The sequence below is a fragment of the Paramormyrops kingsleyae genome, chromosome 3 (genome assembly GCF_048594095.1).
Source record: "Paramormyrops kingsleyae isolate MSU_618 chromosome 3, PKINGS_0.4, whole genome shotgun sequence".
NCBI classification, from domain to species: Eukaryota; Metazoa; Chordata; class Actinopteri; order Osteoglossiformes; family Mormyridae; genus Paramormyrops; species Paramormyrops kingsleyae.
In genome coordinates this window covers 4,784,625-4,799,690 of record NC_132799.1, presented here as the reverse complement: position 1 = coordinate 4,799,690, position 15,066 = coordinate 4,784,625, and the positions used below count along the sequence as shown (strand labels likewise).

The following is a 15,066-nucleotide window of genomic DNA, read 5'->3' as shown; positions in this document are numbered from 1 at the left end:
TCCTGTTCCTAACCATTACACTACGCACCACCCAACAAACAAACAACGATCACAGAGCGCGGCTGATGCTCACCTATGCAGCACTTCTGACATCCCTTCGTGTCGGGAATCTTGCTGGACACGGCAAATTTCCTGGAAACATTCAGAGAGCGAAAACGTCTATGGGAATCCAGATCAAGGGCACTGTGCATTAGCTGTATTTTGAAATAAGTTCTTTATTTTCCACACTGTTTACCTGGGGATCATTTTGTCGGGCAGCTTGTGCGTGGGAATGGCGACGGGCAGCTTCTGCATCTGACGGGCGTGTTCAAAGAGGCCAACCAGGTTGTGGCAGTAGATCTGGGATGCTTTACCTGAAAGGCAGGAGGGCAGAGATCTTACCATCCAGGCCGAGCTGGGAAATCCTGCACTGAACTGTTTGTGCTGTGGACCTTTTCGGAACAACTAAAGGTGGACTTCAGCTTTTGCCCTGATCTCTGCCACAGTGTGATTGACCTCTGACTCCGCCTTCCCTTTCCCTCCTCCCCATGTTTCTGTATACATTAAGGGGGGGGGGGGGGCTGAATTTCTTGTATTGCTATGGGACCCTCCCCCCAGTGCCTGGTGTCTCTCCCTAGCAGGGACTGTAACAAAGGTCAGCAACATCCTGCCCTGGGATCCTCCAGTAATCAGCTGCTCCAAGAATCGAAAATCGGCGCATCTCATACGTACCAGATATGGAGACCAGGATGTTGTTCATGACGTAGAGCCACGTACATCTCCGTGAGAAGAGCTGAAGGGCACACGCGTGCACATGCAAATGAGTTAGCATGTCATAGCTGTACCACAGCGAGGGAGATTAATGACCATCGGTCTGCTGTCAGAGCCTGCTTACGCACACACATGTAAATAAAAAACAGCTACAGCCAAAATGGTTCACCTGACTGGCATGATTTTGCATTGTGGGAGGGAACCGCAACACCCAGAGCGCTCACTCAATACACAGGCGGCGCCAAAGTCAGGCATCGAACCCACAACCTGCCCCACATGCCAAAACACTCCCCCGGGACTCACCTGCTCCATGGAGGTCTCATGGAGCTCGTTCAGGTTCAGGTTGTAAATGCCTTCTTCGGCACCAAACAACAAAAACTGGTCTGCAAAACAGCGATATGTCAGTCCGCAGTGGAACAGATTGGCACTAAAGCAAAACGTCCCAAAAAAAAAACAAAAGTATGAAAAGCTTCTTTATTCAGATATTCACAATAACAAAATAATGAGAAAACGTCTAATTAGGCAGCTCTGCCAGAAATTAACATCAAAGACGAGGACACTATCCAATACCAGTATGATAGGTCCACTGGGAGCTGGCATCTCTACGTCTGGCAGAGATTTTAACCGAACTGCGCCAGGAAATTAGCCCTGTGGCCTTACTGATGCTCTCCAAGTTTGGCTCCTTGCCTATCAGCTCCCCCTCCGTATGTTCTGCATATATTTATACCCTTATAATCCCAACCTTTGAAAGGCTCAGGGAAATGTTCCTTAAGATGAAAAAAATTTTAAAGAACATGCGTTCAGCCCCAGGGGCCATTTTTTAGAATTTATGGCACATTTATCAAAGTCAGCTTGCGTTGATCAACGGTCCAGCCAAAAAAGAAGCTGGCTGCATGTCCGACAGCCGTGCCATAATTATTTGTGCTTATTGACACCCCCTACATGAAGAGCTGGATTCCCCAAGAACCCACCTCGTGTGTCAGGATTTATCCAGGACGTGGCACAGTGGATTTTCAACGGGCAGCCGTTGAAGACCTTTGAGAAACAAGCACCCATCTGGAGTGGAAACAGGAAGTGAGGAAACATTCTTTCAAAGACTGGCCACCAACCTTCTATGGTTAAGATTTCTAATAACATCTACTAGTAAAGAGGCCTCTGGGATTGACCGCCGTCTGTTTAATCATACTCACATGGACCTTTGGAGTTGGCGGTAGACCATTACTTATGGGCCTCTGTGAAGTAAAACAGAAAATTACTGTAGCACGATCCAAGACAGCGAGGATATCTGCTAACAGTTACAAATACTGAGAGAGAAACTCCCACACTGAGCCGCCTGCCCACAATACCGGAATGTCCTTCTTGTCTCTCCGCAACGGGGCAGTAGGGGGCAGTGTGGACTGCTTTCCCTCCCTGCTGCTCCCCTGTTCTCCGTTAGCTGAAGACGCACTAACCCCGTTACCTGTGGAGAAAAAAGCTGCTCTCAGGCCTGACTTTACTCACTGTGTCTCTGGACCCCCTGTGGACCCCCCCCCGGTTTTTTTGTATTGCTGGCATTGACATTTAAAGTAGAAAATAAATCGCATATGAAACTACAGGAACAGAAAGCAAACGCGGAGATAATGAACTACATCTGCCTTCAAAAGAGAGATAACATAGTAATGTGCAAACAAGAGTTCGGAAAATTCAATGATTCATTGTAAAAAATTAATAAAAGAATAGTGGCAGGAAGCCAAGGTCTGGTTATGATATTAGAGGTGGGGTTTGTATGCTAAGGGGAGGAGTTAGGAACTCGCATGTTACACAGTGTTACAGCAGAGAACTAGAAAAACAGGCCAATATCAAGAGCTGGGCTATGGTGGTGGAAGTGAGTGTCTATTTATGGGGGCGGAGCCAGATGGACTGGGCAGGACCCCAGCGGGTTGACTCATCCTGCTCATTCACACCAAGTAGTGATTCCCTAAACCAGTTTCCCAATGCGGTCCGCGGGGACCCACAGACAGTCTGCGTTTTTGCTCCCTCCCAGCTCCCTACCGGAGGGAGCAGAAACGCAGACTGTCTGCGGGTCCCCGCGAAACCGGAATGGGAAACACTGCCCTAAAGGTACCAGATCCCCTCTCCCCCCCCAAGCTTACCCAGGCTGCCCCGCTTCTGCGAGGGGAGCCGTGGGGGCGGCGGCCGTGGGGGCACGTTGGAAACGGGACGCGTGGGACTCTCGGAGTCCGGGCAGCGCTTGATGGTCTCGTGGCCGCCCTCGTCTTCCCCGGACAGGCTGTCCTGGGCCGTGAGGATAGACTTGGGCTGCATGTTAACACATGACAAATAAACCAGAAAAGAAAGACCACATTTAACACTCGCTATGCAATATTTGTTATGTGTCCATAGGTAAGAAGGTACAACACCGTTTAGCGTAAAGATAAATGCAGCAATCGTCCGACGCCAGAACCAAACCGGACCAGAGTCTGTCAGACGGCCTTCCTCAGTCTTACCTTGGGGGGCAGTGGAGGGGGTACTTTGGGTCTCATGGTGGAGCTGGAGGAATTGGAGCGAGAAGAAAAGGATCACATTAGCCAGATGTGACTGCGAACACCCGACCGGGCTCAACTGACACCATCACCCCCCGACGCTGGGCACCTGCTCATACCGGTGACCACAACCGTGACCGTGACGCCCTCGAACCCACAACCGCAGCCATGCCACCAGCACGAGGCGTGCGCTCAGTCTGCCAAAGCTGGGGGCGGGGGGGGTTCTTTTTGCACCTCTCAGGCCAGTTTTAGCTAGGGAGGGGTTATGGGAGCAGACTGAGCCATTGAAGGAGAAATGCAAACATGCACTTGGGAGGAAAAGTCAGAGGTCACGGATTGGCGACAGTCAATCAGCACCTGCTGGGAGGGGAGCACGGAATGTGCAGCATAAAAAGACCAACACAGAGTAGGCATGAAGCAGTGTGCTGGAGCGTGGAGGAGGCATGCAGATAGACATGGATGAATTTGGGAATGTCTTCCTCTGGGTATTCACTCCCTCCACATTCCTCTCCTACAACTGTACGGACAAGTGAACGGGAAAGAACTTACTGTCGAGGTTCATCATCGCCACCATCATCCTCCTCTACAGGAGCCTCATTTCCCCTGAGGAGATGAAGGTGGCACAGCTCAGCGGCTTCTGCCAGCGCGGAAACAAAAACCCCTTTGTTTGAAGCTAAAGTTCTGCCCTCAGGGCATCGGTGCGATGTAATAACGCACGGGCTGAACCGGCGGCAGCAGGCCGAGCTAATTGGCCCTCGGGGGAGGAGCAGAGGAGGGAAAACATCACTGGGGGTTCATCAAAATGTGATGGGGGTATGGGGGCTCTCTGCCTAAGTGCTGCAGCTCTCAGGCCGCAAAGACAGGGGTCAGCACAAGGGCAGCTAAAGGCACGTCTGCGTAATACACTCATGGGAGTTTTACTTATACAGAAATGTTCTGAGGGCAGAAAAGAAAAATGATGGGTTCAGAGAGTTAACCATCCAGATACAGAGTAGGTGGGTCCAAGCAACTAGAGGAGGTGGGACCAACCAATCGGATGTCTTGTCTCTCTGAACCAATCATTTTTCGTTCTGCCCTCAGAACATTTTTACGTAGGTAAAACTCCCATGAGCGCATGGTACTGAACACGACGGGTCCCGCTAAAAGCACACACTGAGGGAGCCGTAGGCTTCACCGCGACACGCTGCAGCCGCTCTTAAACAGATCGGAAACGCAATAGTCATACTTCATTCTCGGCAGTCGATTGTCACTAATGCTGAGCCCTTCGGAGTCAATAAACAACATGACCATGAGAAGGACAGCAGGGATTCAGGGCAGCCTTGGTGCAATAAACCCCATTATGGCTTGAAGCTGTGGGTTATGATGGGGTGTGATGATTTGGGGGGGGGGGGGGGTACATTGGCACAGCCCACAGGAGGCGATGTAGTGGAGAAGCCGCCCACTCCCTGGAGAGCTCCAGCGCTCCTGGGTGAAGGCTGAGCTTGCAGGAGTGATAGCTTGTGTGTTTTACCTGTGTGTTTCGGCCTGCTAGTGCCAGACCTCCCGAGGCAGGGCCGGGGCACCGGGATGCACTGAGCGTGCTCACGACAATCCACTAAGACCCGCCCTCCCCACAAAAATGGCCAATGAAACCCGAGCTGCCCGTCACCCCAGAGACCATCACGCGAGTCGGCAATCTCTGTGACAACCTCATCAATCAGGGGGGGCTATAGAAGGCCACGCGGCGATTGGGCGGCAGGCGAATTTACTTACTTGTTGCCACCCAGGGAACGGCCGCCTGGGGACCCGACTTCGTAGCCGACCTAGGAAGAGCAAACGTGAAGACGTCAGCGTGCGCGTCACATTCACCCTGCGTCTCCAGTGTCACGTACCACAATACAGGTCAACGCTCGTTAGGATGGGAATTAATTTAGGTATCATTAATTGTCAAATCAAACTCGTTAACTGGCAACTGGGTGTGAAATGAACCAGGGAGCTCAAAGGGGGGTTAGGCAAGCAGTAAACTAAAATGAATTCACATTCAGCAGCGATGATATTAATGCAGCGGGAAGGTCTGTAACCATTAAAGGGGGTGAGAATTAAAATATAAAAGAATCACAATGATTGCTGATGGAAAAAATTGTTTGCTTGGCAGCAAAATGAGTAACACACTGCAATTATTAATAGAAGCCAATTAACTAACTAGCTACACCGAGTTCGACTCTAATAAGCACCAGGCGAGTTTGCTCAGAGGCACCGGGAGCTGTTACAAGAAACCAATGTGCACTCTGACGCCAGTCTAGATCTCTGTTATGCAATTATTCCTGATTGTGCCTATAATTACGCTGATTAATACTCTGCTGTTAGAACCCAAAGACACAAAAAGGTCCATCGCAAACCAGAGCATCTTTAATCAGACGATGTAAGGAGCTCACAAATCACACGACCACGTCCACGTCCAGCATGTGACGCCGTCCTGCTTATTGGCCCACATCTCCTCTTGTTCGAGTGAAACCTGACACTATCGGTCCTAAAATTTGCCAAGACTGAATTTAGCTAAAGGCAGAAGCCATGGAGGGGAGGGGGCGGATCGATATGGAGCAGACTGAGAATTAAAACCCCTGAAAATTACTTTTAATAAACAGGCATTTTATGGGACAACCCCATTCATTCATCCTGACTGCCCTGTTAGCATTTAAAAACAGCACAAATGTTTTGTTTTTCAGTGAAATGAAGTTATACACATCCACACACACAAACAGTGACACACACCTCACTGATAAGCCAGAGTAACTGGATTAGTCAAAGGAGTGACAAAATACATTAGATAAATTCATATCGTCATTAACATTTTATCTCCATTTTAATCACCCCAGAAACATAGTGTTCTCCATTTCACGGAGTTGTTTACTGGATTGATTCCAATCAAGTGCTTTGCTCAACAGCAATTTCTCCTATGTGGGACGGGAACCAACAACCTCCTGGTTCCAGGTCAACGACTTTAAACATCAGGCAGCTGAAGTTGAAAGAAGAGAATTTTAACCTGTCGGCTGCAATTTAACTGTCAGTTTTAACAACTCAACCTTGGTTTTCTGCTTTTCTGTGAGGCCTACCCGGGGGAAACAGACTTTAATGGCGCACACAGGAAGACAGGAAAGCAACATCCATGAATTTTAACACAATATTTTAATTACAGCTGCCACCGTTACTACATTATTCCTCTGCTCCCACTGTGTAACCGCCAGCGCTAATTAACGGACGCTTGGATTCAGTGTTCTGCCTCCCTGCAACGATTAAGTGATCTGGCTTGTTAGGAGAGGTAATACCCAGGTCGCAGGGAAGTGCATATGACAACCTTCCGGAATATTCCAGCACCTGGGTGTCCCCTGAGCCTCCCAAAGTGCCGTGGCCGTGAGTGACGCAGCTTGCAATCCAAGCCGATGGTTAAAAAAATAAACAACAATAAAAAGGACGGCTTTGGCAGAGGTCACAGAACTTGCTTTACATCACCTATTAAAATTGATGAGCGGCACAGTACTGGGAAACGGACTAGTTAACGGGAACCACGCCCCCTGCAGGCCAAGAGAGAAACTTCAACTAAAAGAAATGGCCCATGGGCCCAAGTTATGGTCTAAAATGGACCTCTGCATCCTGTCGGTCTCCATGGAAACTGACCCACAATACCTCTAAGTGGACTTCAGTGCCACGGCAAGAAAACGCGCTCACATGGCCGATACTGTGCCTTTTGCCTGCTCGCTGTAAGCCGATATAAAAAAAAACCCTTCAGAGTCACAGAGAACGCAGCCACAATAGCAGACCATCCCCCTCGACAACAGCGTCAAACTTTTTCTCTCTACATGGAACAGGGAAAAACAAACAATCCCAGCACTGAAAGGATGCTGCAGCCCTTATGCAGATTCCGACACGCAGGTTCCGACACGCAGGTTCCCCTCCCACCTCAGGATCACAAGTCGATTGAATTTACCCCCCCCCCCAGGTCACAGGGTCATCATCTCTACCCCCCAGAGGTGACGTCAAACTGGCCTTCACGCTCTTCTCATGCTGGGGGGGGGGTTGTTCTCTTACAGAAGGCTCCATTTTCATGGTTTCTCCGCTCTTACTGTCATGTCAATGACAGGACTGGCAGGGGTGCATGCGGGCCGGGGTTGCCAGGGCACTGGTTCCAGCCAAAAGCTGATTGGCCCCCAGAGATCCCCCTCCCCTGTCACTCGTTCAATTCAAAACATATCATTGGCTAACGAGAAGGTTGGCCCCTCTGTATGAATAATGGCCTCTTATGCCCCCCACCATAAAGAAAGGCTATAATAGCCCTTGAGTGTGGGACGTTTCCCTTAAGCGCCATAGCTATTCGGCCTTCATCCCTCACAAGAGGCTACAAATCTCCACTATTCCTCCCTACACTCACATATGAGCAGCTCCAAACAGTGTTATAATATGGCTTACAGCATTAACAAGCATTACCCAAAATATAGAGCAGTACCAGAGTCTGCGGAACGTCCCACTGGGTAAGAGAAGCGGGGGGAGCTAAAATTGTGAAACATCAGTCTGCATTTGTCAGCTTGTCAGAGGAAAATGACTAAGGCAACAGAACAGGTTTTCCCAATGAAAGGGTCCCGTCCTTAAATACAGACAGGACGCTTTCTGGAGGATGGGTTGTACCACTGATTGCCCCATCCTGAAGTGCATTACCCTGACCCCTCTCCGCCCAAGAGACAATTTTTGGTGAACCAGTCCTTGGGAGTCACCTACACACCCACCCACCCAGCAGAGGTCCAGGGAGGGAGCACAGTGTCCGTCTGAGGGGGGGGGTTGCATGCTGTGTACTGCTGCTGTGAGGGCTTCCTGTGCAAACCAGACACCCAAACGGGCCAGATCTCACTCCGGGAAAGAGGCACGGAGTGACTTCAATCCCCTGGCACGTTTCACACAGGCCACAAGTCAGCCAATGGAGGCCTACAGTCCCTAGTCTCGTCCAATCAGACGGAGGGGGCCCATGTGACGTTGGCCGTGCGACATATGGCGACAGACAGCAGCACAGACATGAGACAGCGGATAAAGGACGACCAAAAAGCAAAGAGGACACATAAATATGCCTGGAGAAACAGACAAAAAAAAAAAGTAGCATAAAGAGGACAAAATCAGACAGGCGTGAATACCAGTTTCGGTCTTGCGGTGTAGTATAGTTCCTCAGCACAGTCCAAAAATTCCTCAGTGTCGGCCTGTTTGGCAGACAGACCGAGAGATTCAAAAACTCGAAGTTGTCACACCCACAGCAGAGGGATTGGGGGAGGGGCATGGGGAGTATTTGGGGGGGGGGGGGGGCTCGTGTGTGCGGATGAGGCCATGCATGGAGACCGAGGTAGGGATCTGTTTGGTCAAAAAGCCACCTGCTTCACGATCCACTGCCAGAACCGCATTTCAAATCAGGGCAAAAAGTACACAGGAGACGTGCAGGTCTGTAACCTAAGCATGTACCTCACAGCCAAACAGCACAGCGCAAAATCTCCTTAAGGTAGGAACCGTTAGAAATTAATCGCACCTGTGTAGGTTCAAGTCACCTACCAGACGCAAACAAGACGGTGAAAACTTGTTAGTTAACAAGTGTTGTTACATGTGGGCTGCGGCGAGCCAACTGGGCTGGGGACGTGCAAGCTACAGACAGCAGGGGGCGATGTAGGCTACCAGACACGAGCAACCAGACAGTCAGGGCAGTCACTGCGACGGGGGTGTGGGGGGAGGGGGGGGTGGCAGTACTGTCACTCACCGGCTTATGGTCAGGCTCTGTCTCCTTCCTCATGGGGGGGTCGAACTTCACTTTGTCAACTGTAAAACGATTTGGTGGGGTTAATCACGCCGGTGACACGTACACATGGTTCACAATGGCACTGGTGGTGGTGGTGGTGGTGGGGGGTCGCAGGATAAACACCACATAAACCAAGTGCGACCATTTTGATCGGTATCAAGTCTCATACTGGTTCCCCTGGGTCCGCTACCGGATACGCTTTCCAAATCCCCACTTTTCCAAACTAATACATCATCTGCAGAATATTTTACAGTGACAGCTGGTCCACGCATGAAGAGTTAAAGATGGACCACACCGAGTCTGCTTTCTAGTAAGAGATCAAATCAAACTCCTGCTCGTGCTGACGGTCAGTGTCAGACCTTACTAAAGGGAGGACAGGGGCACGGTGACGACTGCGCCAGAAATGCGCAGCCCGATCGGTGACGGGAATTATATTGACATTTTATTGATGTTTACATCTCATTTACTGAGCAGACACTTTCACCCAAAAGCCGCATACATTCCTTTTTTGACAATGCAGGGTTAGATCCCTGAGAGCAATTGGGATTTGAACCAGCAACCTCCCGATCACAGGCACATCGTCGTAACCCACTGAGCCATAGACTGCCCCCATGTGACGCCTTCACATGCGCAGACGGGGGACTCACAGTTGATCTCAGACAGCGTCTTTTCGTCGCGGGCGCTCCTGTTGGCTGAGGGTATCCGGAGAGGCACGGATACCGGGGGCTGCAAGAAAAACATGTGGCAATGAAGGATCGCGCCCATCATCACGCAAGTGTCTTTACAAACAGGATGCAGGAAGTGACACGCATCTGTGTAAAGACCTCTTTCTCTGTGTAAATATCTCTCTTATGTTTACTCCTAATTCGAGGCTGGTCAAGTTTTCAAAACTGTCCCACTACAAGGAATAATCACAGACTGAGGTACTGACTCAGTCACAGTATAATTTGTAGGAATTACTAGAGCTATCATTGCACATTTGACATCAATCTATGCTTTTAATGCTCAGCCTGAACTCTAATGGGGGGTGATTAACTAGCAGTGTCTACATTTTTTTGGAGTGTAAATCCAAGTCATGTGCATTTCAAGGCATCTCAAAAAACATGCAGGCATAACCCCCCCCCCCCCACCCCCCACCACAGGTGATAAGCGACACACCCACCCAGCTCCGGGGCAGGCAAACATCAACATCTGATCCCAGAGCAGAATTTCAGAGCTTGCTGACTTAACGATCGAACGGTGATACACCCGGAATGCAGTGTAGCGGCTAATTAGAGGCTAGATATCACCTTAGAACACAAAATCGGTTTTAGACTGATTCGATAAGCGAAATAATCAGTGCTGGTTTTTGTTTGTGGGCGGAGTCAGAGGCATATATACCAAAAGGGGCCGTCAACTGATGAAACCAGCAGCCCATTGGCTGATCTTGAGGAGACGCACACGGTCATCCAGGCACTGATCCAGTGGATGGGCGGAATGACCCAAATCAGACACGCAGGCATTATCTAATGATAAAATCAGCGGCGCCTCAAAAGCAGTCGACCTCAATGCGTCGTCACAGACCATCACAGCCTGGCACATTTATGACAACAAGAATAAGGTTTTTAAATGACTAACAATGTGCAGAACTGCTCTTCAAGCTACGGCTGAAATATCTGGAGGCACGACGTGTGTCTCCCTGCACAGGATATTAATTCCATTTACGGTTCGGTGCTTTCAGATAGTCCAATGATCCATCCCAGGCCCCCACCACCTGCAAGACATGCTTTGCTGGAGCACAATGCTTCTATTCCTGCAAGGACCCTCCCAACCCGCCTCCACCTGAATGTTGCTTTACCGACACAACCACATAACCCTCGGCGACCACCACACGGGGGCGGGGGGGGGGGCACAATACAAAACCCAAGGCAAGGAATCTTGTGGCTTAAAATGTTACTGATGCATTTTTTATCAGCTTCGAGCCACAAAAATTCCTGGGGGGGGAGCTGGGGGGGGGCAGTTTTTTAATTCCAAATGAAATGTAAGCAGCAATTAAGCCTTTTCTCCAAATGCCATACAATTCAGAGTCAAATATGGAAATTAATAATTTATTTACTTTATAAATAGAACTCTGAATTTTAGAACTCTCATAAAAGGTTGTGCAAACACAGTGTGTTAGCAAACAGCGGATATGGAGAATTACTGGTGGTTAAATTTCTCCTAAATAAATGAAGACTTTTTTATATGTATGCCATGCATAACAAACCTGTGTCAGGAACAAACTTCCAAAACACTCCTGCAAACGTTAATTTAACAATGAAAATCACCGGATACCAAGACAGAAAATGTCACAACTGGACACTGTTGGGTGTCACCTGGATCCCAATCAAACTGCGGTTAGGTACAGAGCCGGGAACATTCCGGAACAGGCAGAGTTCAGAGACACATGCCCGGTGGGGGAGGGGTACCTTTTGGGAGGACGCAAAGTGATGTGCCCAGCATAGCCTGGGAGAGAGGGGGAGAAACAGATCCCAGAACTTATACTGGGAACGATGGGAAGCTGGAACTGGGGTAGAGAGTGAGGGAACAGGGAAGGACAAGGCACAGGAAAGGCCAGGAGGGCTGTCCCGGAAATGGGATCCATACGGAAACGCAGCTGGTCTAGGAATCTGAACAGGAAGATGAGGAATGGTGAGAGATTCCGGCTCACCTCGGGTTCGGCGTCGTCGTCGTCCGGGTCTGGGTCAGCAGTGTGGTCGGGGTTGTTGGCCTTGTCAAGTAGCTCGATGGCCAGGGTCCGACTGAGAGGCTGCGAGACGAAGGGGTGCTGGGAACGGAGGAAGCAGGGCAAGGGGGTCAGTCCCACCTCCGGGCGAGGGGCAGCGCAGCCAGCTCATGGCCGTTAATGAACTGTCAGCTAATCAAAGGCTGCTAATAAATCCAGAGCCATCGGCCAAACGAGCTGTCAGTCACACCTCCATCCAAGTGTCGATCTGACACTATCAATCACGCCCTGAATGAGAACCGTCAGCCTATTCTGAGCTGTCAATCACACCTCAACTAGAAATGCCGGTCAATCGGGGAATAGCCTGCCGAATAAGCACCGCCCCCCAAAACAAGCCTGTCAGTCAAAAAAATAAAAACAGAAAGTGTTTAAAAAGAGATGAAACGTGACCCACCTGCAAGAGCTTGTCAGCCGTGGGCCTCTTCTTTGGGTTTTTTGTCAGGGACAGTTTAACAAAATGGTGGAAGTTGCTTGTCCTTCGATAAATTGAAATATTGGGAAAAAAAAAAAGCATTTAAACTTTTCAGACGAGGCCACAAGTCGCCCATCATTCCGAGCCTGACGCTACTTACCACTTCATTTTGTCTTTCAGCTTTGGGGGCTGGAAGTTGCTTTTTGTCATCATGAACAAGGCCCTGTGTGTTACAGAGGCTCATGGTAAGGAACTGGCACATTAAATGCACGTGTCACGGGGTCACTGGGGTCAGAGGTCACCTCATGGGGTGCAGGTCAAACATGGGCGGCTGCAGCTCCGCCAGCTCGATGGCTGTGATGCCCACCGCCCAGATGTCACACAGCTGGTTGTAGCCCCCCTTCCTCTCCACTGCAGCCACTTCGGGAGCCATCCTGTTTAAAGGAGGGGGCAGTGCATTACCGTGGAAACTGGATTAGGGGTTGCCAGCCCCCACATACAACTAATGCATTTACAACATCCAGAAGTCCAGACGCCTGGAAGACAAGAGATGCTTAAGGCATCTGAGATGCCATTGGTGATCTAAAACACAGGCTCTGGCCTCTGAGGAGTATCTGAAAGGCAAAGCCTACGGCACTGGTTTAAAGCCTGTTCAGTGTGAGTAGGCCTTGATCTTCAGAAGATCACCCACAGGGGACACTCAAACATTCTGGTCGCCTCCGAGATGGCGCACGGTGGAAATAACAGGCTTCTGCGTCTGTTAGATGCTCAGGAGGAAATCGGCACATGGCCCTCAGGAATGGGGCGGGGCCCAGAGGCGAGGATGGGGGCGGAGCAGGTGAGAGGAGGTTACCAGTAAGGAGTGCCGATGAAAGACTTCCTCTTGGCCAGAGTCATGGTGATCTGAGCAGAGACGCCAAAGTCGGCTGGAACAGAGCAGAGATTCAACACCTTTTCATTTTGACATCACTGACATTCTTCATCAGCAGTACCCTTTATGGGATTTGAACCTTCAGATAAGTTCATATCCCTGATTAACAGCAAAGAAAGTACATGGGACACACAATTTCCTGCCCAGACCCTCCAGTCAACACTAGGGGGGGCTGCAGGAAAGTTGAGCCCTTGAGCAAGAACTTCCACATGTGACCCAAGCAAAGCCAGTTCAGGGTCACATGGCCCAGGTGGAACCACAGCGCAAACAGATCGATCTCCCAGTGACAGGATCGAAGCCGGCTGCCTGCCAAGGTTCCCCGCTCATCGATTTCATTAGCTTAACGCCATGATTCATCTTTAGTATTTTACTTACATTTTCATAAAGCTTGTGCTAATCGTGATGCCCTCTTTCCGCAAGCATTAATTACATTTTAGGCTCAATGACCTCGGCCAAGGTTGCAGAAGCACTTACCGAGTTTCACGTAACCGTTGTCAGTGAGCAGTATGTTTGCCCCCTTGAAGACAAACAAACAGCCAAAGATCAGACAAACCGGCAGAGACTGACATGAGGAGGAGGGTAAGTGTTGCTGAGGTGTGTAAGTGTGGCTCTCCAAAGAAAAAAGCACGGAGATCTGTGCCATCAGGTCACATGGAACGAGAATGACGTCAACATGAAAACAAAGACTCGACTGCTAAGTATTTCATGTGTCTGTAAGAGATAAAGACTGCCAGGGTCAAACTGGTTTCTCAGTCCTTGGGAGAACAATATACGGCAACAATTTAACTGTGGGTAAGTAACGCAAGATAAGAGAGTCCTTTCAGTTAAGTGAACCGAAGCGTGAACCAACAACAGCACACACTGAAAGTAGCGCCAATCGAACGGTGATACACGCGGAATGCAGTGTAGCGGCTAATTAGCCAGGCTAGATATCACCTTAGAACACAAAATCGGTTTTAGACCCAATTATTAACGGCTGGGTCGCTCAGGAACCTCACCATACCTTGATGTCTCTGTGCATTTTGCCTTTGCTGTGCAGGTAGTTCAAACCCTGAAAAGGGGAAGAAAAAAAAGAAAAAGAAACTCAGATATGTAGTTTGCCACCAACGCAAATGCTTCAAATTCAGTGCAGTGCTGTCCGTGATGAGGGACGGGGAGGGAGCTGGTAGGAAAATACATGCGTCTGCTTGCTCAGCAACTTAGGAAGCACAGAGTTGATGTTCCCTGACATGCAGGAGTTGATCCAGGGTTCAAAACAGGATGGAAAGCGCAGTTCCACAAATTCATCTGCGGGGGGCGATCACGCACCTGAAGGGTTTCCCGTGTGACGTAGGCAATTTGGGATTCTGACAGGGGCCCCGTCACTGGAGGAATAAGAGAGGAAATGTTAAAACAGTCTCAGGCCACGCCCCTCCAATCTGGCCAATGGTGTGAGGGAGAGCCCTATAAGAGGATGTCGGATAGGACAGTGCCTAAATGCACTCCACCAATAAAAATGCCCTTTGCCTGATGCCGCTGTATAACAGAATAGCAAGCTGAACAATTCAAAGGTTCAAGATGCGGTCATCCTTGCCTTTCGTGATTCCCAATTAATATCAATCCCAACGTTGGTTTTCTGTAGTAATAATGTTACTTGCAACACTGTAGCCCTCAAAAACAGCCATCGCCCACCAAGCTGAGGAGGAACGCTCAAAAAAGCCAGGCTTCACCACACCGGACTCTGGAGGGTGGGCGAATTTAAAAAGAAGATGAGCAGGAAAGTACCTGCCTTGGATATAAGCAGCCCTCCTACACCCCCGATAGCGAAGAGCGCGGTAATTGAGGCTCGCCCTCCCACTCCTCGCAGCGGGTCACCGTGGTGACGCTCCCTAGCTGCTACAAGTC

The 15,066-nt window shown here is 49.8% G+C and overlaps 1 protein-coding gene across 1 annotated transcript in view; it reads right to left on the bottom strand.

The window, feature by feature from the left end:
• Nucleotides 1–15,066, bottom strand: part of map4k3b (mitogen-activated protein kinase kinase kinase kinase 3b) — a 41,588-nt gene that overhangs the window by 4,666 nt on the left and 21,856 nt on the right. The window contains exons 5-26 of the mRNA XM_023796232.2: nucleotides 14,491–14,546; nucleotides 14,186–14,233; nucleotides 13,657–13,699; nucleotides 13,105–13,177; nucleotides 12,554–12,685; nucleotides 12,412–12,474; nucleotides 12,234–12,315; nucleotides 11,765–11,881; nucleotides 9,723–9,801; nucleotides 9,037–9,095; nucleotides 8,429–8,491; nucleotides 5,025–5,074; nucleotides 3,822–3,875; nucleotides 3,237–3,279; nucleotides 2,883–3,048; nucleotides 2,097–2,209; nucleotides 1,941–1,982; nucleotides 1,722–1,806; nucleotides 1,054–1,133; nucleotides 712–772; nucleotides 236–353; nucleotides 74–132 (exon numbers count right to left, since the gene is read on the bottom strand). Of these exons, the coding sequence (XP_023652000.1) occupies nucleotides 74–132; nucleotides 236–353; nucleotides 712–772; nucleotides 1,054–1,133; nucleotides 1,722–1,806; nucleotides 1,941–1,982; nucleotides 2,097–2,209; nucleotides 2,883–3,048; nucleotides 3,237–3,279; nucleotides 3,822–3,875; nucleotides 5,025–5,074; nucleotides 8,429–8,491; nucleotides 9,037–9,095; nucleotides 9,723–9,801; nucleotides 11,765–11,881; nucleotides 12,234–12,315; nucleotides 12,412–12,474; nucleotides 12,554–12,685; nucleotides 13,105–13,177; nucleotides 13,657–13,699; nucleotides 14,186–14,233; nucleotides 14,491–14,546 (1,686 nt within the window). The remainder of the gene's footprint in view (nucleotides 1–73; nucleotides 133–235; nucleotides 354–711; nucleotides 773–1,053; nucleotides 1,134–1,721; nucleotides 1,807–1,940; nucleotides 1,983–2,096; nucleotides 2,210–2,882; nucleotides 3,049–3,236; nucleotides 3,280–3,821; nucleotides 3,876–5,024; nucleotides 5,075–8,428; nucleotides 8,492–9,036; nucleotides 9,096–9,722; nucleotides 9,802–11,764; nucleotides 11,882–12,233; nucleotides 12,316–12,411; nucleotides 12,475–12,553; nucleotides 12,686–13,104; nucleotides 13,178–13,656; nucleotides 13,700–14,185; nucleotides 14,234–14,490; nucleotides 14,547–15,066) is intronic.